A 21,893-nucleotide genomic window follows, 5' to 3' on the forward strand; every position below is an offset into this window, starting at 1 on the left:
ACAAATGACATTTCCTACTTGTATTCCAAAAAAGTCAGTGCTCCATCTGTCAGCAATGGAATTTCATCTTTTTTATTATAGCACAGAGGAAAGCACTTCATGCACCTGCTGACATCATAGGCACTCAATAAGTACAAATCAGATATATGAGATTAACAGATTATTGAATGCGTTAAAATACCCTTGACTTTTTTAATTTTGCATCTCCATATCTTGCTGTACTGTGAACCACCAGCAGTCTTGTTTAACACTCAGTATAAAGTTGAACAAAGCAGAATGGGGAAAAAAATTAGTGATAAAACCTAGGGATGAAAATAATAAAGACAAAAGATACCTGTCCTGCATGTTACTTGCATCTAGGTTTGGAAAATAACTTAAAATAATGAAATAAAAACCACTCTATTTCCTGGGTTGAGAAAAAATAAGGAAATGAAGCTTCTAGAATAAGAATAACTAAAGGAATATTGAAATATGCCCCAGGACAGGATGCACACACTGGAGCTTCAGTTCTCTTCAAGTATCTTCTTAATCATCTCAGGCCCTGATGGGAAGAAGTTGCCACGTTCTGCTGTATTCTCCTCTGAGGCATGCTCCTCTGCTGTATTCTCCCTCCTCTGGGGAAAAGCCATCTCTCACAGATGGATTTGGGGGCATGTTGTTAGGATGCCCCCAAGCATTCATACACACATATACACAAATCTCCCAATCAAGGATTAGAGCTGTTTATTTGTTTTTCTTGAATATATAATGTGGGCTTCTCATCAGGATTTTTCTTTATCTGGACCAGTGGATCTCAAATGTAGGTGTGTATGAGATCACCTAGAGAGCCAGTTGAAATGCAGATTGCTGATACCAACCTCCAGAGTTACTAATCTTATAGTTTGGGGGGATAAGGAGCCAAGAATTTCCCTTTCTAACAAGTTTCCAGGCAATGCCAATACTTCTTTTTCAGGAACAATATTTTGAGAATGACAAAGCTACACTCACTTGTCATAGCTGACTTAACCACTAACTTAGATGAACCCTAATCCAAGACTGCTACCTCAGTTCAGCTAGCCATAGCCTCAGCTCTGTTCAGCCTCAACATCACATTGGCTGCTTCTCCCATTATCTTTATTTATATTATATGAGCACAATTCTGGCCAATCTCTGGTCTCCTAATTTGACAGTTATCTTCCTCCTACAGAGGAATTCTATAGGTTCCCTTTTCATGGTTTTATCTCTCTGCCTGGATCTATAGTTCTTAGCCACTTATCCTAGGAGGACCAAAGCTCATTAAGGTCAAGAGCAAGGTATGTATCACTTTTTTGTGTGGCAGGGTCTTCACATACTAACATCGGAGGATATGATACCATTCTTCTAAATAAACAGTGAACTAAATTGAAGACCAAACTCAAAGTATCACTTATGCTTGGCTTTCTAATGTACTGTTCTCAAAAATACTTACAGAGAAAGTCTGCTCCAGATGGCAATTTGACCATCCAGCTGCTGTCAGGTAATGTGTGGCTTCTCCAACTCTCACTAGCCCTCTCCTTATGGCTTTGGTGGAACAGGAAAGAGTGTTGTGACTTTGGCCCTGGACAGCTTTATGAAGATGTTGTCCCTATAACAGCCACCACTCTCCTGTGGCTGGAAACATGAAGAGTTGCTTGGGGCATCCTGCTCCCATGGGTTCCTGCCTCCCTGCAGATTCACACACACTTTCCTAATATAAAAAGAGAGATTTTTGCATTTATACTCAAAGGAAGTGATAGAGTAGTCATTAGCTCATAGTTTCTTTTGAGGTGTCCAAGAGTTACCTAAACTGAGATGTATCACTTCTAACAGAAAGGAATATCACTCAGGGACTTGTAAGATGCAACTGAAAGACTCTATAGAAAGACAAACATTAACAGGCTTATGGAATGACTTCATCTTACAAATTAGCTGCATTCTAGAAAAATAGTTTTAAAATGAGTACTTTATGATGATTTATTTCATCATTAATTTATATTAATTTTTAGAAATATCTTCACAAAGGGAAAAATATGTCACTTATAGGAAAACAACTATAAGGAATCCTGAACACTCCAAACAGTATATTTAAATAGACTGTAGTAAGTCAAGAATATCAGTTTTTATTCTGGGATTATCACTGAAATAACACTAAAAAAGACTGCATAAAAATTTCATTAATCCAAAATAAGACAAAAAAGTTAAAGAAGGAAATTAAAATGTGTGAAGTAATATACAAATAATAAGATGGTAGCTATAAAGCAATATGCAGTTGCATTTATGTAAATAGACCGAGTATTCCAAGTAAAAGACTAAGACTATCAGATTAAATATATTCATGTTGCTTATCAAAAAGACACATTTTAAGTATAAACACTCTGATTGAAAACAAAACAATGGAAAAATATATCATGAAAATACTAACCAGGAGATTGTCAGTAGCTATTCTAATTAAAGCTAGAAGCATTACCAGAAGTAATGAAGGACATTTTATAATGATGAAGTTATTAAAATGATGAATTAGAAAATATACCAATATTGTAACTTCTATTAAAAAATGCAAAAAAATCAACACAAAACAAGAAATAAATCCACAAAGTTAGATTTCAACATGCCTTTCCTAAAATATGACAGAACATCTGATAAAAATAAGACCCACACTGATATGAAACATTAGAATGATGCAATTAACAAATCTTGCTCAAATGACATGTACAGAACATTATACCCAATAACAATAGTATGAATATTCTTTTTAAGTGTATATAAAACATGATCAAAACCAACCAAATGCTGAAACATAAAAAAGTCTTAACAAATTTCAAAATATTGAAATTATTCAGAATATGTGCTCTGACCACAGTGGAATTAAACCATGAAGAATAATAATAATGTATCTGAAAATATGCACATCACACATATATAATAATGTATATCTAAATAACTATAAGTAACAGAAAAAATCAAAATGTAAATTGGCAAATATTTTGGGTTTTTTTTTAAGATTTTATTTATTCATGAGAGACACAGAGACAGTGAGAGAGAGAGAGAGAAAGAGAGAGAGAGACACAGGCAGAGGGAGAAGCAGGCTGCATGCAGGGAGCCTGACATGGGACTCAATCCCAGGTCTCCAGGATCACGCCCTGGGCTGAAGGCAGTGCTAAACCACTGAGCCACCCAGGCTGCCCCAGCAAATATTTTGAACTGATATAATATAAAACATAAGCAACCCTATAGAATAGTAAGAGTACATAAAAAGAAATTTATAGTCAAATATATATACATATATGTATATTATATATTACATTTAACATATTAATGTATTACATGTAATAAAATATATTACATATGAATGAAAAGAAGAAAGAATAAAAAGTAATGAATAAATGACATCTGAAAAAAGGACTAATCAAAAAAGTAAAAGGAAAGCAATAATTAAGGTAAAATCAGAAAGATCTCCCAAACACAAGAAACCTGAAGAAAACTACACGAAGGCACATCATGATCAAACGGCTCAAAATCAATGATAAAAAGAAAATCTTAAAAGCAGATATAGGAAAACAGACAAATTACACACAAAGGAAAAATGCTAAGTATAACAGCAGATTTTTTTTGTCAAAAGTTATTCAAGTGAGGATACAGCAATGTGTTTAAAGTACCAAAAAAATTTTGTCAACTTAGAATTCTATATTTAGTGAAAATACCTTTCAAATCTAAAGAGAAAAAAACATGTTTTCAGACCTACAAAAGCTGAAATTATTCATTACCAGGAACCCTGAACTACAAAAAATATTAGAGGAATTCTTTTTCAGCAGAAAGAAAATGACAGTAGATGAAAATCTGGTTCCACACAAAGAAATAAATAGTTCCAGAAATGATAATTACACAGGTAAATAAATAAGCAAGCTCTTACAAGATTGTTATAGAATATATGAAATGGTATATCACTTTAAGGCACTCTGTGATAACTTGATGTATACTTAAAACTTAAAGCAACAACTAAAATAAAAAAACAAAAAGCTATAATTAATAATCAAAAGAAGAGAAGAAACAGTAAGAAATAATCCAATATAAAGCATTAGAACAAGAAAACATTGAACAAAGAACAGATAAATTGTATAGAAAACAAATAGCAAGATGGTAGATTTAAATCCAACCATATCAATGATAAAACTAAGTGCAAATAAGTAACAACCCAATTAAAAGGCCAAAATTGTGAGTTTGAATAAAAAGTCCTGACCAATTATATGATATCTATGAAAACCCCACTTCAATTATACAGACAATACACAGATTAAAAATAAAAGAAGGAGGGAATAATTTCCATTACCAGAAAAGAAAATAAAACAATTTCTGTCATGAACATGGATATAAAAGTTCTTAACAGAGTATGTGAGTGGCTCAGTTCCTTAAGCAGCCAACTCTTGATTTTGGCTCAGGTCATGATCTCAGGCTCCCTCTCCCTCGGCCCCTTCCCCTGCTCACACACTCTCTTTCTCTTTCTAAAATAAATCTTTTTTAGAAGAATTATTTTAAAATCATCAGCACATCAAATGCAATGAATATATAAAAATGGTAAGTGATCACAAACAAGTGGACTATAATATTTGAAAACTAATGTGACTTGCTACATTTACAGAATAACAATGAATCCATGTGATCATCTCAAAGGAAACAGAAAAAGCATTTGACCGAAGTAAACACCCCTTTTAAAATCTTAGCAAGTTAAAATAGGAGGGAATTCCTTCATCTGATAAAGCATATTTCCAAAAGACCTACAGCAGTCATGGTAATCAATGGTTAAATAATAAAGACTGTTCCTTTAATAAAAGACAAAATAAAAGGCAAAAATTTCTACTATCACCATTTCTCTTCAACACAACACTGGAGGCTCATTTCAGTACAGTAAATCTGGAAAAAAATAGCAAGCAGGAGGATTCCAAAGAAAAAAGTAAAACTGTCATTTTGCAAACATATGAGGATTTAGAAAACCCAAAAGTAAAATACTAGAATTAATACATGAATTTAGCGTTATGACCCAAAACATTGCCAATACACAAATTAGCTATGACAACAAACAGAAAACAAAACAAAAAGGACACATTCACAACAGTATCAGACAAAAAATAGTATCTAAGAATAAGTCTAACAAAGATTATATACTCTTTACACTGAAAGATACAAAATTGGAACCTAAATAAAATATACAAATGTAGTTATTGACTTGGAAAATTTAATACTGTAAGGATGTCAACCCTACCCCAAAGTTAAAGCAATCCCAGTCAAATTCCCAGCAGTTTCTCCCTCTTTTTTTTTTTAAGAAGTCATTTGTAGGGATTCCTGGGTGGCTCAGTAGTTGAGCGTCTGCCTTAGGCTCAGGGTGTAATCCTGGAGTCCTCGGGATTGAGTCCCATATTGGACTTCCCCGCATGAAGCCTGCTTCTCCCTCTGTGTCTCTGCCTGTGTGTGTGTGTGTGTGTGTGTGTGTGTCTCATGAATAAATAAATAAAATCTTTAAATAAATCTTTAAAAGAGAGAGAGAGAGAGAAGTCAATGTAAAACATGTAAAACCTGTAAAGCTCATGTGGGAATTGAATAAAGCAATCTTAAAAATGACCTGGATGGCTTATATTGGCTGCCAGATTTCAAAACATATTACAGAGCTATCAGAAGTAAGACAGTGTGATATTGGCACAAAGATAGACAAACAAACTAATTAAACAGCCCAGAAATAGGTAGATGATAGATAGATGATAGATAGATAGATGATGATGATAGATAGATGATAGATAGATAGATAGATAGATGATAGATAGACAGATGATACATGATAGATGATAGATGATAGATACATAGATGATAGATAGATAGATAGATAGATAGATAGATAGATAGATAGATAGATAGCCACCTGCCTGATTGACTGATAAGAAAAGCAAACTAACAATTTCAGGGCCCTGGGAAAAACGGTCATTTTAACAAATGTTAGATGAATCAATAGGATATCCACTATATATCAATATAAGTCCAGATGGACTTATATTCATCCCTTCTGAATGTTAAAATTAGTGTAGTGTAGTTACTAGTGTAACTCCTCAAATACCTCTGCAATGCTTCTTTCAGAACAATCTGAATAAAATGTAATTTAGATCATGCCATTTCCCCCTTTAAACATCCTTCTGTGGCTCCCATGAGTTTTGGCTAAAAAAAAATAACTCTTAAAATCAAATTCTGCGTGTTTCTACAAATATAGTAGTTCAGCTACACCAGTATAATTTTATCCTTTGCCTCATCCCTGTGCCCTTCTGAAAATTCTCTGATGGAAGACTAAATCCTAGAGCAACAGGATAAAACTAAGTGGTATTGAGGCAGAATCCAAACTCATTTCAACTGTATTCAATCTCTCATTTTGTTCATTTGGGAGCTGATATCGCAAATGCTTGGCCCTTTCAGGGTAGGAGCTGCAGAATATAGTATTAAGCTTTCTGAGGCAGGGAGAGATGTGGCCAGTTGTCCATAAAAGGACAGCTTGGTATGTGAAAATTAATAAAGGGAAACATCACAGAAATAGAGACCAGAGACCAGAAGGGGGCGCCATACGATTCAGCACTGATTACGGGAAGACTTGCCGATTACAGAACCCAACAGGGAAAGATGTACATTGAATCTCCGATAAGAAACTGGCTACTCCTGCAACTCAGTCAATGAGAAATTGTCATAACCCCGAATTCTTGCTTTTCTCCAATCGACTTTTCAACCCCTTCCAACTTCTTCCTTCTTCTCTGTAAAATAATGTTCCTCTTCTTTGCTTGTTGGGCTTGCCTATGGTTTGGGGGTAGCTTGTATGTCATGTATTACAATTCTGTGCTATAAACTCACTTTGCTGGTAAAATAACTGGCTGTTTTATTTTGTAGGTTAACAAGTGAAATGTTGAAGAGCCTAGAAAATCTCAAATTGGTACTTCAGTTCTCTTTGGATGATTCCTAGACCATCCATCATCATCCTGAGTTACTAATTTTGCCATGTTTTCTCCAAAAACATAATAAGCCAAGTGTTAACCTCTTATGGAGGGGTGTTTCTATACACTGTTCCATTCCACCACAGCTTTGGGAGAGAGAACTGGAGTCTTAACTCATGACAAATTATCTCTCAGGAAAGTAAATTCTCCCTTTCCTCAAATGTCTCCATGCGGGCTCTGGTTTTAGGTTAACCTAATCTTATTCTTGCCTTAGCTAGTCCAGCTCTGGACACAATTTTACTCAGTGTTAGACATCAGAATGGCCACTGTTCTCATTACTTGAGCACCAGTATCTCCCTGTCCCTATGCCTTCAAGTTGACAAACTCTTCTCCAATCAATGTTTAAAGCTCTACAGCTATCTCTTTTCCAACTTTACCTTTCAACTTGGAGCTGTAGTTCTTAATGTAACTGACATCTTCCTTGATAATACCAAAGTTCATGAGGAAAAATGACAAAATCTTAGACATTTTTGAACACTCATCATCTGGTGCAGAAAAAAAAAAAAACCCTGACACATCTCAAAATTGGATAATAATTTTCCTTTCTTGGTTTCTCCATTCAGCATCACTTCTAAATGCAGATCTGAGCTACACTTTACATATTTTGGGCTAACTTAAAGGCATTCCACCAAAATTGTGTGTAGTGGAATGATGTGTCTGATGGAATAGTGTATGTCTGGTGCATAATAATCTCTGTATCTTTGGGTTATCAAACACCAATATCTAAGAGGTGCATTCTCATTCTTTTATATTCAGGGTGGAATGGAAACCCTAACACAGAGTATTACTTCTGCTAAGACGTTTTTTAAATTGAATAAATTTGACATATAACATTGCATAAATTTAAGGTATATAGAAAGTATTACTTTGCTACATTTATATATTGCATTATGCTGTTGGAGCAATATTTATCATGTTACATAATTATGGTACAATATTATTATTATTTGTATTGATTATACTGTACACTAGATCTCTATGGGCTATTTATGATTCATTATAAATTTATACCCTTAAACACTATCAATCTTATTCCCTCACTCTCCATCCCCTGGTAACTACCATTCTACTTTCTGTTTTATACAGGTTTGATTTTTTTTTTTTAGATTCCACAAATAAGTGATACATTCAGTGCTTGTTTTTCTCTGACTTATCTTGTGCCAAGCCTTTAAATGGATATTTTGAAGGTAATGTGTAACTTTCCTCTAAGTAGATAACTTATTCAGCTAGTAGTCTGCTTCCAGCATGTGACTCTTCAACTTCTTGTTGCTTTATGTTCTTGGCTGGGCTCCATGAAATTGCTAAAGTGGCAATGTTGCCTTTCCTGTAGATCAAAAGATAATAGAGATGCCTTGAGTTTCCTGTCCTCATGGTCACCATTCCCTGAAGTATTACATCCTACACAAACATACATTACATCCTACACAAACATAGTTTTTGGTAGATTCTCCACATTGGCTGTCATTTCTTTTTTCTTAATCTTTGGATACCTAGGATTTCATATTTATAGTGATTTTAGAGTCATCAAATCTAGAATCCTCCTAAGCCTACACACATACTTATACAGATCCACACACTTCCAAAGATGAAGGAAAGATGTATGCATTTAAATACGAAAAGAAAGAGAAAACTAGAGGTTTATACCACTTCACCCAAAGCATCTTAAAATCCCATGCATTGGAGTATTTCTCTGTAAGAGATACCAGACATTTAGGACCATATTCCTCAATATAAAATTTACCTCCCACATTCTATTTTATTATATGCTTCATTCCACATTTTGTTAATCTATCACATATGCATTTGCTAAACACCTTTTACAAGTTTGTTATTCTGCTTGACTTGGTAAGAAAAGCAAAGAGAGTAACAAATACTAACCTAATAGAACTTATAAAGGAGAAAGCACATTAGAGGGAAATGAGAAATTATTTAGAAGACAGTGAGCAATATACCTCTTTGAGAGGTATCAAGCCTACAAGCTCCTAAATGGAATGCTGCTAAAATGACTGAAGCTAATTCTAGAAATTTAACTTACCAGAAAGTTTCCATATGGGCCCAAGGAAAAAAAATTGCAGACAAGTGAGAGGATTTTTAAAATCCCAAACAAAAAGGTTTTCTATCCAAAGTGCTACAAGATAGTTTCTTGTCAACATATTAAATTAAGCAAATCTTGAATGTTTAGTTATCAAATAATCTTTAGTGGAAATTCCAAGAGGATTCTAGATTTGATGACTCTAAAATCACTTTAGATATGAAATCCTAGATATCCAAAGATTAAAAAAAAAAAAAAAAAGAAATGACAGCCAATATGGAGAATCTACCAAATATTATTGTGTGCTTCAAGAGGTAAATTATAGAAAATTTGATTTTTTCTGTAAATTCATATTTCATTTTTGAATGAAATTTGAAATTTTAAAAATGAAATTTAAACATGAAATTAAAATTAAAATAAGATGCTATTTTATTTTATTTTTTAAGATGTTATTTTAAAAAAATTAAATTTTATTTACTTTAATAAATCTTTTTAAATGAATCAGTAACATGAAAAATTGTGGAAATACAATTTCTAAATTAAAAAAATGAAATAGTAACATGAAAAATCATAGAAATACATGTGGTGAATCTGTGATTACATGTTCCTCATGGCTCACTTGAGAAGCCTACAATCATTCATCGTGAAGAGAAGTGCTTTAGTCTGGATCCATTCCAGACTGTTAGGCAACTACCAACATCTGAAATGAGGCAGCAGGACCAAGGTTTTAAAAGATGACTTAGAACAAGGAATGACTCAGGATGCCATGGCACACCATGAACTTCAAGTAAGAAAAGGATTTTATAAGACAGTGATGCACAATAATCAAGAAATTGCACTGGGGACCAGGAATGACACACAGGGCAGGACAGACATTTCTGAAATACATCGTGATGTATAAAATAATGAAGAGCATCTTCCTTTGAATGAGAGAAATCAATGTTTATAGGAGATAGTAAAATGGGTTCCCATTTACAAGTTATTAGCATGTTTTAGTCTCTGGTTGAAAAACTTTCCATAGAGTAGGCCACCCAGTAATCAGATAATTATATAATTAAAGGTCAGTTACCACTCTTCTTAAATGAGAAAATGAGAGCTCAGATCAGTGGGTCAGAAGTTACACATCTAGTCAGTGACCAGATTGGAATACCTGGGATTCAAATAAAGACTCATTTGTATCTCCTCCAAAAGAAGCAGTCTTATGTTCTGTGCTATATAAAATCACATTGAACTGTGAGTTATGTAAGGCTTTTTTTTTGCAAAGTGCTTTGGAGAATACATTATATTAACAACTTGATCCTTCTTCTAAGAAGTTTTCAGAGGAAATAGGAAACAAAATGTGCATGTATGAATTATTCACTTTAGTTCAACAAAAATAACTAAAATATGTAAATAATTGTGTTGGCAGCCCTAAGTATATAAAGTCAAGAAGATGAACAAAACTCTCAACAGACTTAGGAATTCATAATCTAGTATCAGCAGAAGATAAGCATGTTGCTCAAGATTATCAGATTACTTCCACTGGGGTGAATAAAGGGAAGCATTGTAAACTTGCAGTTTATCAAATGAAGACACTGGTAATGGTTTTCTTTGTGGAAGAAGATTCTTGAGCATTGTCCTTAAGAAGAAAATCAATGGGTATAATTTGAAAATAATGAGCTAGGAACAACTGGAAAGATGTGTGAATAGGATACTGTTTGAGAAGTTTATATTTTGGTTAGGATCAGTCTTTGGAGCTGTGAACAGATAAGAGAGAATGGATTAAAGCTATCACTTTGGTGAAAGACAATACTATAGTAATGATAAATTAGTTTATAAATCCTCCAAGTATGACTAGCTTTATCATAGATCAGCTATGTTAGAAGACATTCTCAAATGGCTCTTATATGTGAGGAGGAAGCTCTCAGTATCCAAAAGAGGATGTTGCCAATGTAAAATAATTCCAGGAAATATTGTCTGAGTCCCCACCATTTTCAGAGCATGATCAGGAAGAGAATTGCAAAGAATTAAACACACCTTCCTTGTTCAAATAACCCACTAATACAGGTGCCTGGATCCCATAGGACACTGTGTTGGCAACAGCACAGGATATTGACACAGCAGAGATGAAAGTAGAATGAATAAGTCAATTTAATTGTATATCTAAGATAAGCAGGAAGAAGTGGGGATGCAGATAGTGCCTGACATCTGATGGAAAAAGTCAGATAGGAGAGGATGAAAACGCGAGTTAGTAAAGCACATCTGAAAACAGGACACACACTCTGCTTAAAGCAAAGTGCACACATACAAAAATGAGTCATCTTGTGAAAATTGTTTAATTCATTAAAAATAAGTAAGGAACTACAGGAAATTCATACTCCAGAGAAGTGGCATTAGATAAATACATTAACAATATCTGGCAGAGCTTAGAGGAGGCAGTGGGTGACACATGTCATTCCCTCACTATGAGAATCAAAGTCTTCAAAAAAAAAAAAATCAAAGTCCTAGAGACAACTTCTGTATTTCCAGAGGAGACTCATTCATGACACAAAACCAGTTTGAACTGTGGCAGATAGAACCAAAAGACCTAATACATATCTAAGTATTAAGCAATTGAGGAAACTGAGAGGCACTGAAAGTGACTAGAATACCATTTTTCTTCATTTGAAAAGCAGTATCATTCTAATTAAGTTCCTGTAATTATGATTTGACAATTCTCCCTCACACAGATGAGCTTAAGGGAAACTTCAGGTAACTCTAGAATGCAAAAAACTAAGGTTCCAGTCAGTGCAGGTTAAAAAGAAAAAAAAAAGAGTCAGGATATGAATATCTCCATAATCAATGAAAATTTGGAGAATGTAAATTCCAAACTTATTCCTATAGTAACTATTTAAATTTCCTATGTATTATGAAAACTATTCCCCATTATCAATTTCAATTCCACAGGTGAGTTCTTACTCATTTTACTTCTTACAATCTTCTAAGTAGCTTCTGGATTCCTTGCTTGATATCCTTGGTTCTCACACCATAAACAATGGGGTTCAGAGCTGGGGGGATGAGGTGGTGCAAGATGTTGAGCAAGATGGGGACATCTGGGGGAATTCTCTTCCTGGCCAGGTTAGTGATGACCTAGAACCAACAGGACTGTGCTAAAGAAGAGGATGAGGATGAAGTGAGAACCACAAGTGCCTAGAGCTTTGGCCATAGCACCCTCAGCCTTGATCCTTAGCACAGCTTTCAGGATGAAGGAGTAGGACAGAATAATTAGGATGAGGTCAGAGCCCAGTAGAGTCCAGCCTGCCACGAACTGGTAGAGTTGATTGAAGGTGATGTCATCACAGGAAAGTTTGGATACAGACAAGTTAGTACAGATACAGTTCTTGATGATGTTCTCTGCACAGTATCTGAGCCGGGAAGAAAGTATGGGGATAGGCATAGTAAGAAGGCCATTCCGGGCCACAACAAAGATGGCAGCCCTAACTACAAATTGGTCAGTAATGATAGATGAGTATCGTAATGGGTGGCAGATGGCCACATAGCGGTCATAGGCCATGATCATGAATGTGCAGGACTCCATGGGGAGGAAACTGTTCATGATGAACATCTGGAGGAAGCAGGCAGAGAAGCTGATAGGACCTCAGATCAAACCAGAAGATGGCCAGGACCTTGGGGATGACAGTGAGGGAGAGCACGATGTCCAGCAGGGAGAGGAGGCCAAGCAGGTAGTACATGGGCTCATGCAGAGAGGCCTCCAGCCGGATAGTAATCAAGAGGGTGGCGTTGGCCCCCATGGCCAGGAGGAAGAGGAGGCTGAGGGGCAGAGACAGCCAGTGCTGCCAACTCTGGTAGTTAGGGAAGCAGATGAGGAAGAATTCAGAAACTAGAGCAGTGGAGTAGTTGCTGGGTGGTGCCATGTAAAGTGTTCTGATCATTACTTCAGTGACTAACACTTCAGAAAACCCTGAAGGAGGAGACAGGAAAAAAATCCATCCAAACAATGTGAATATCTATGGGGAAGTAACTTATTTTTCAAAGAACCATTCAAAAATTATAATAAGTGTCTGGTACTCCTTCTGTACCAAAACACCTATGTAGGCTCTGCTGTTAGAGAATATCAACCATAGGTCCTACACAAATTCATGGCCCTGTTCTTCTTCCAAGAGAGGACATCACAGACAAAGGAGAAATCAAGACTAGATGCATCACCATGAAATACCTAAAGACTTCAATAGAGTTCCTACCATTTATATAAGAAATAGCATCTTAGAGAAGTCTAAAAAAGAATAGACTTTGAGATAACAAGGTCTTCTAATGTCTTGGGCAGGCAGTTTGAGTAAGAACAAGAAATTGCAGGAGTTAGCAATTTTGGTCCAACAATACTACTCAAGAGTGACGTACAGCAACAACTGCTGTCTTTATCTGACTCCATGTGGATTCTCTGGCAGTCACAAACCCAGAATGAGCAGGTTCACATGGGTTCCTGGACTGATACACCCTAACCAGTTTTGAGTATTTAAGACACTTCTGAGGTAACCTTTTATATGGCTGCCATACTAAGGCTTATCTCAGAATATTGAGTGACATGTTCAGTGACACTTTGTTTTCCACACTCTAAGGATGCCCAAAACAAGCTAATTTTTCTCAACGATGGCGGTGATCCTAATGACGGTTAGACTCGCCTAGAGCCAACTTTCCTGCCTTTTCTGAGAGGTAAGAAGGTAATTTAAGTGTAAATATTTGAAGGCATATTTTGAAAATGGAAGAAATAAATTTGTTCCTCTATTTTGCCTAATACATTATCAGTTTCCATATTTGCTATTTAATCTATAGCAGCAATTCCAACAGAAAGATACCGCAAGACATATACATAATTTTACATTTCTAGTAGCCACCTTAAAAAATTCAAAGGAAACACATGAAATTAATTTTAATAATATGTTATTTTCTTCAAAAGTCCACAATATTATCACTTCAACATATATCAATATGAAAAAGTATTAAAGAGCTATTTTACATTCTGTTCTTGTTTTTGTATTATGTCTTCAAAATCAGGTACATTTTATACATGCAGCACATCTTAATTATGACTAGCCACATTTCAAATGTTCAGTAGCCACATGTGAACTGGATGTGTACTGTATTGGGACAGCAAAGGTCTAGAGTTCTGCAAAACTAAACATTCCTCTTTCTATTTTGCTTAACATGAGTTCACTTTTGTATTGCAAATGGCATCTATAATTTGGGTTATTTATGGAAATTCCATTCACTTAGCTCTGGGTCATCTCAAATTTACAGTTTTTATTTTCCTTTTCAACACTCCCCATCAAATTTCCTTTAGAGGTTCTTTAGTAAATTGATCTTTCAAATTTCAGGATAAGAATCATTAAGGACAGAGATAATCAACACATTCAGAGCTCCCAACCTAGGTAACACAGATGCCTCTATCAGAGACTAGGACTTTCCAGTAACCCTTACTTCCTTGACTCAGGTTAGATCATCACTCTTGCCCTGACCCCTACTTTATTTTTTTTTTTCATTAGCATAATTTTTTTTTTATTGGTGTTCAATTTACTAACATACAGAATAACACCCAGTGCCCGTCACCCATTCACTCCCACCCCCCGCCCTCCTCCCCTTCTACCACCCCTAGTTCGTTTCCCAGAGTTAGCAGTCTTTACGTTCTGTCTCCCTTTCTGATAATTCCCACACACCAGAAATGTGATTTAATTATTTTGGAGTCGATGTCATTATTCAGCAAAGAACATCAGAATGTCCAGATATCTCTAAATGTGGTCTATAGGAATACTGTTCTTCCACATAAGATTTGGGGCCTGTAATTAGGTTTTATTAAGAAAGTGTGGCAAAAAAAAGTAGAGTTCAGAGAGTAGAATCAGAATTAGGTAATAGCTATAGCTTCAGACATAAATCCAGACAAAAACAATTTATCCTGTTAGTCAAACCACATAAACTTACCTACAGCCAGATTCCAGTTACCTTAAAGAAATAAATCTATTCCTACAAGCCCATCTGCTTCATTTTCAATTGGTCATTATGCTCTTTTTCCTGGATCAATGAACCAAAAATAAGGTATCGACTCTATACTCAGTCTTCCAGGGAGCATGCTAACATGAATAATAGAAAACCTATTCTAGCCAGAGAAGCAAGAAAGAGCATTGGGAGACAAGGCAGGATGAGAGGGAGAGGCCTAGAAGAAGTAATTAAGGCAACTGGGATTGCTGGTTCTATCCCATCTGGTGCTTCTCCAGCAATTTTCTGTAGGGTGCCTGATTGCAGCTGAGAATATCAACTCCTGGTCTCTAGCTGCCATAAGCAATAATGAAGATACAGATTTACTCAAGAACAGTCACCCAGATCTCAGCTTTTCTAAATGGGAAGGGTATAGCTTATACTAGAAAAACTTTGCTTCTACATAAAAGTAGTGATACAGAGGCACCTGGAATGGCTCAGTTGGTTAAGCATCCAACTCTTGATCTCAGCTCAGATATTGATCTCAGGGTTGTAAGTTCAAGCCCAGTGGTAGGCTCCACACTGGGCACAGAGCTTACTTTAAAAAAAAAAAAGAAAAGAAAAGAAAGCAGTGATGCATCAGAGTTGGAGAAATTAGTAGAATCTGAATCTGTAGCATCAGGCCTGCTATAGTCCTACCAGGAGAATTCTTTCTCCCTGCTCTTATTGAATATTGAATATCTGAAGGCCTACATGCTTCATCATTCCCATCTTCATAATTTTCTTGCCTCCTAAGCAGACTGACCAGTTTGAGGAGGCTGTACTCCACTGCTGCTATTTATGACTATTTACTGCACCACCTACCCCAGACCTTCAGAGGCTCCAGAGGCTATTTTTATGACCCTAAGCTCTATCCTGTCTCTTGCCTTCCCACAGCTCACAGAGGCTAAGGCTATTTAGCCACCTGAACCTAGAGCCTAAAGCACATATTCTCAGGAGGGGAGGTGGAGAACAAAGCAGAGAAAACACAGAAGACAAAATCTAATATGGGAATAGCCGTGAACAAGGAGAGAATTAAGGAAAACTTTTCTTCAAAGAAGGGTACTTCTAAATAAAAAGCATATATGTTTGAAAAATAAGTATTTCACTTAGAACAGAGAGAAATTTATTTCAGGTCTTAAGCGTACTTTTGGAAAAATTATCATTAAATGAGAATTCAATATTACCCTTAAACTAGGGTCACTTCTTTATGGCCATTGTACAAAAATGGATCGTGCAGGAAAGATAATCCTGCTATACTTTATTCTTCTAACCCTGCACCTCTTCCTGAACAGAAGAGAAGATCCCAGGCAGGCTCCTGCTACTGTCTGGTTTATGTAGCATCCACATGCCAGAACCAGAAGCCCTCACTCAGAAAGTCTAAATTAGGAAATATAATACATAAAGATGAAATCATGATAGAAAAGATAAGTACAGACAAAAGTGATGACACCAAAGAATGACTCCATCGCTCTTTTCTACTGAGAACACTTCCAAAGTAGAGAATCATAGCTTTACAGCTTTTCTCAGATGAAGTGCCAAGTCATAGTTTGTTCTGAGAGAAATTACAGAAGCTTTCTACCCTAAAAAGGGAAATTGAACTAGAGTGAGGACTCTGAAATAAGTTAATCGGAGAAGGACGAACATTATATGGTCTCATTCATTTGGGGAATATAAAAAATAGTGAAAGGGAATAAAGGGAAAGGGAGAAAAATGAGTGGGAAATATCAGAAAGGGAGATAGAACATGAAAGTCTCCTAAGTCTGGGAAACAAACAAGGGGTGGTGGAAAGGGAAGTGGGCAGGGGGTGGGGGTGACTGGGTGACAGGCACTGAGTGGGGCTCTTGGCAGGATGAGCACTGGGTGTTATGGTATATGTTGGCAAATTGAACTCCAATAAAAAATAAAAAATAAATTACAAAAAAAATAAAGTGAGGACTCCATGAGATCTGTAAAAAATATGTGATATAGAATTATAAGCTCTGTTTATTTCTTTGGTTATTTTACAGGTAAACTTAGGGTGATATTCCTTTCTCCTGCCCTGGGCAGAAGCTGCAAACCAATCAAGCATCTGCATATCATGCAGCCACAAATCAGTAAGATAATGTACTACACAGTTGTCTGGGTGTGGTAAAAGCAGTCTGCTGTTTCACGCCTGGTGTATAAGAGCCTGTCTTTCTCCTTTGACTATCCCAGATGGAAATGTGGAGGCAACTTTGGGGGAACAAGTGCATTGGAAGCCAGAGAGCCTCAAAAATGTGAGCACTGGATGGTATCATAGCCACATATCATCCATGGCCATCCTTTGCAGTTCCAGAAGGTATGCCTGTAGATAGCCTCATGGCATACCCAGCTTGCATAGGTATGAATAGAGTAAGTTCAACTGACAGATTTATGGAGCACCACTTTGGAGTTTCAAAAGTAACCCTGACATAGATAAACATTTCTCAAGGAAAGGTACTAGAAAGGTACAATAAAATGACTGTAGGGCAGATCTATTTTTAACTCTTTGAGGAACCTCCACACAGTTTTCCAGAGTGGCTGCACCAGCAATTGCACTGCTGGGGATTTACCCCAAAGATACAGATGCAGTGAAACGCCGGGACACCTGCATCCCGATGTTTCTAGCAGCAATGTCCACAGTAGCCAAACTGTGGAAGGAGCCTCGGTGTCCATCGAAAGATGAATGGATAAAGAAGATGTGGTCTATGTATACAATGGAATATTACTCAGCCACTAGAAATGACAAATACCCACCATTTGCTTCGACGTGGATGGAACTAGAGGGTATTCTGCTGGTGAAATAAGTCAATCGGAGAAGGACAAACATTATATGGTCTCATTCATTTGGGGAATATAAAAAATAGTGAAAGGGAATAAAGGGGAAAGGAGAAAAATGAGTGGGAAATATCAGAAAGGGAGCCAGAACACGAGAAACTCCTAACTCTAGGAAATGAACTAGGGGTGGTGGAAGGGGAGGGGGGTGGGGGGCGGGGGGGACTGGGTGGTGGGCACTGAGGGGGGCACCTTGATGGGATGAGCACTGAGTGTTATTCTATATGTTGGCAAATTGAACACCAATAAAAAGTAAATTTACAATAAATAAATAAATAAATAAATAAATAAATAAATAAAATGACTGTAGGGTTAGAGGAAGACAAAATGAAGTGGATACCTTAAATGAGGAGTGAAACAATGATCCACCTCATACTCAGAGGGCAGCAGGGAAAGTAGTGTGCTTAAAATAATATAGGAATAATAATGGTATTATCATTATTCATTTAATGTCTATGTAATTAAGGTGTGTGCATACAAGATACTGAACAAAAATTTTCATACTTAGTTTATTAACTCTTCATAACAATGGTCAAGTATGTTCAGAGTGAAGCATTCAACCCCCAAAACCAAAATTCTGGGGTGAATTCCTTACTTCAGCCCAATCAACCCCTCACTCCACAAAAGCCATGTCTAAAAGAAGAGGCAGGAGATTCATCTATGTTCTTTGCAAATCAGGAGACAGGCAGATCTCTTTAAGTATAAAATTTGTTTCTTTAGGGCAAACACTCCCACTCCAATCGAGCTCCATTTGGCTAAGACTTAGCAAGATCCTCAGATAAGGAGTCAGTCAGGGCAAATTCCCAAGTGACTACAGATACAAGAAAGAAAGGTTTCCTTTGAAGCAATAGGAAACAAGGATTCACAGAACAATGTTTTCATTATTGTCTGAGACAAAAAGAATCAGAACTCATTCTGGGATTAAATAGTAAAATTTCCTTTCCAGCATAAAAATAATTCCCAACTTTTACTAATAATTCCAAAGGTGGATATGATCCTTTTACCTCTTACAACCTTCTCAGCAGCTTCTGCATTCCTTGCTTGATCTCCTTGGTTCTCACACCATAAACAATGGGGTTCAGAGCTGGGGGAATGAGGTGGTGCAGGATGTTGAGTAGGATGGGGACATCTGGAGGAATTCTCTTCCTGGCCAGGTTAGTGATGACCAGAACCAGCAAGACTGTGCTGAAGAAGAGAATGAGGATGAAGTGGGAACCACACGTGCTCAGGGCCTTGGCTGTAGCACCCTCAGCCTTGATCCTTAGCACAGCTTTCAGGATGAAGGAGTAGGACAGAATAATTAGGATGAGGTCAGAGCCCAATAGGGTCCAGCCTGCCACAAACTGGTAGAGCCGATTGAAGGTGATGTCATCACAGGAGAGTTTGGACACAGACAGGTTGGTGCATATACAGTTCTTGATGATGTTCTCTGCACAGTATCTGAGCCGGGAAGAAAGTACTGGAACAGGAAGAAAAAAGAAGGCATTCCTGACCACAATAAATATGGTAGCTCTAACCACAAATTGGTCAGTGATGATGGATGGGTACTTCAGTGGGTGGCAGATGGCCACATAGCGGTCATAGGCCATGACCATGAATGTGCAGGACTCCATGGCAAGGAAGCAATTCATGATGAACATCTGGAGGAAGCAGGCAGAGAAGCTGATGGACCTCAGATCAAACCAGAAGATGGCCAGGACCTTGGGGATGACAGTGAGGCAGAGCACGATGTCCAGCAGGGAGAGGAGGCTGAGCAGGTAGTACATGGGCTCATGCAGAGAGGCCTCCAGCCGGATAGTGATTAAGAGGGTGGCGTTGGCCCCCATGGCCAGGAGGAAGAGGAGGCTGAGGGGCAGGGACAGCCAGTGCTGCCAACTCTGGTAGTTAGGGAAGCAGATGAGGAGGAATTCAGAGACTGGAGCAGTGGAGTAGTTGCTGGGTGGTGCCATGTAAAGTATCCTGAACAAGCTAAAAGTCCAGAGTTCCTTAAAATGCAGGACAAAGTATGTCAACATAGAAAGTATGTGTTCTATATATAGTAAAACTCAGGCTTTCATTGGGGCTTTTATTCTGTCACAATGAAGTTTTCAAATCATCATCATCATCATCATCATCACATCAATCTTTGCTAACCTTTAACTCTAGCAGTTACCATTTGCTACACAATATGCTGAAAGTTTATATTCATTATCACATTTCCTTTTTAAAAACACTTAACAGTAAATAATATTATTATCCTAATTTTCCAGATAATTGAAAGGAAAGGGCAAAGAAGGGCAAACTAGTTTTATCAAAATTAGACCAAGAAGTGGTGAAGCCAGAACTATGACAAAAGAGTCTGACTATAAAGTCCCTGCTTTCAGCCACTATACATTAATTTAGCATCAACAAGCGCAATTGCTTAACCCTACCTTCTATCAGAATTTGGAAAGAATAGCGTTCCGTTTTAGCAGAATACATGAAGGTCCTAAAAAAGCCCAACCCCCTCCTCCATTGACATAAATAGGAAGTGACATCAGGATTCCTAATTTTCATTCTCTAAAAATATAGGATTAAAGGTAGAGCATCCCTTGACCCCACCCAAGAGCAGTAATATCTTCTAGTCCCAAACAGGATTTCACTTTTAAAAGCATAGTGTTTGTCATTCTTACTGGGTTATTTGCTGTGCTTTCTCTTTGTGAGGTTCTACGGTGTTTCTTTGGTTTAGATTCTTTAGAAAAGCCTATAAATTTCATATTCTTGTGACAGAAACTGTCAACACTGAGAGGTACACCAGGAGGTTCACCAAAGGTAGATTAGGAGCTAGCTAATAAGTATATTTCAGGTATACAAACCTATACAGGATCCATTTATCTGGTAAGCAACATTATGTGTGGTTCCTTGTGGACAAAATCCAATTATTCTACCCATATGGAATCTATGCTTTATAAACTCATCTGTTTTATTTAGTTATTTCTTTTGGGGGGTACCATCTTATTTCCCTCACTACTAAACAAAGAACAGAGTGGCCAAGTACTAAGAAGAGTGACAGTAAGGGCTATCCCAGCCAAAGAAGCAGAAAAGAGCCAGGGAGTCAGGGCAGACTAAGATAGGGAGCCCAGGGAGCAATAATCAGTAGAGGTGGGACTACTGATACTGCTCACCTGTTCTTCTGATAAATATTTTCAAAAAGAATAAATTGCTTAAAAGAAAGTATCAGACTAGCTGCCAGAGAACATAAGATTTAAGATTTTTCATTCTGAATAACTGAGACTTTCCAAATATAGATTAACAATACACACACACACACACACACACACACACACACACACTTTCTACTCATTATGGGGCTTTAAAAACAAACTAAAGTAGGGATAACTATGTATCAGCTTTGTCCTATATTTTTATACGTGATTAGGAAAATGACCCTCAATGTGAATTAGAGATATAAAAAGCATAGAAAACATATCCCTTTTCAGAAAAGACTTGTCCATTTCATAAAACTCAAGTTCTGTATCCTCAAAGTGACCTGATCTACTTGAATAAGCAAGAAAAGAGTCAGTACCTTCCCTGTACCTGGTCTTAATGTTAGGCATACAAATATATATGATGTGTTAAACAAAGACTGGTATCCTAACTAATAGAGGAAAATTGACTTACAAACACATATAAGATAGTATTGTTGTAGTAATAAAGATGATCTTAAAACAGTAGGAAAGAAATAATGCACAGATTAAAGAAGCGATCTGGTATGGTTGAAAAGTTAGCTTCAAACAGAAATGAAACCTGGATCTTACACTCATTAAAGGACCCTGATATAAACTCCATGATACACATATTTCTCATTTAAGAAATAGAAAAATAATATTTAACATCAAGTATTGTTATGGGGAGAAAAAAGGGCTATGATTTCCTGAGATACTGTTAAGCCCAGAGACACGATAAGCTGAGAGCATCAGAGAAGGATACAAAAATGAGGCAACATTCCTTGGGGAAGGAGGACTCTCCCTGTAGGCAATGGTAAGAGAACAAATATCTATGTGGATGTT

At 36.8% G+C, this 21,893-nt stretch overlaps 1 protein-coding gene and 1 pseudogene across 1 annotated transcript; both read right to left on the reverse strand.

Annotated features, from left to right (window-relative positions):
- Nucleotides 1-7,916: 7,916 nt before the first annotated feature.
- LOC112667927 (olfactory receptor 56A4-like) lies at nucleotides 7,917-20,056 on the reverse strand. Its single transcript, XM_025459984.3, has 2 exons — nucleotides 18,870-20,056; nucleotides 7,917-8,337 (listed from the first exon to the last, which is right to left on the reverse strand). Exon 1 carries the CDS (start codon nucleotides 19,878-19,880, stop codon nucleotides 18,873-18,875), a length of 1,008 nt encoding a protein of 335 aa, XP_025315769.1. The 5' UTR covers nucleotides 19,881-20,056; the 3' UTR covers nucleotides 7,917-8,337; nucleotides 18,870-18,872.
- Nucleotides 11,995-12,956, reverse strand: LOC112667926 (olfactory receptor 56A4-like; annotated as a pseudogene).
- Nucleotides 20,057-21,893: the final 1,837 nt, after the last annotated feature.

Source organism: Canis lupus, chromosome 21 (genome assembly GCF_003254725.2).
Source record: "Canis lupus dingo isolate Sandy chromosome 21, ASM325472v2, whole genome shotgun sequence".
Lineage (NCBI taxonomy): Eukaryota > Metazoa > Chordata > Mammalia > Carnivora > Canidae > Canis > Canis lupus.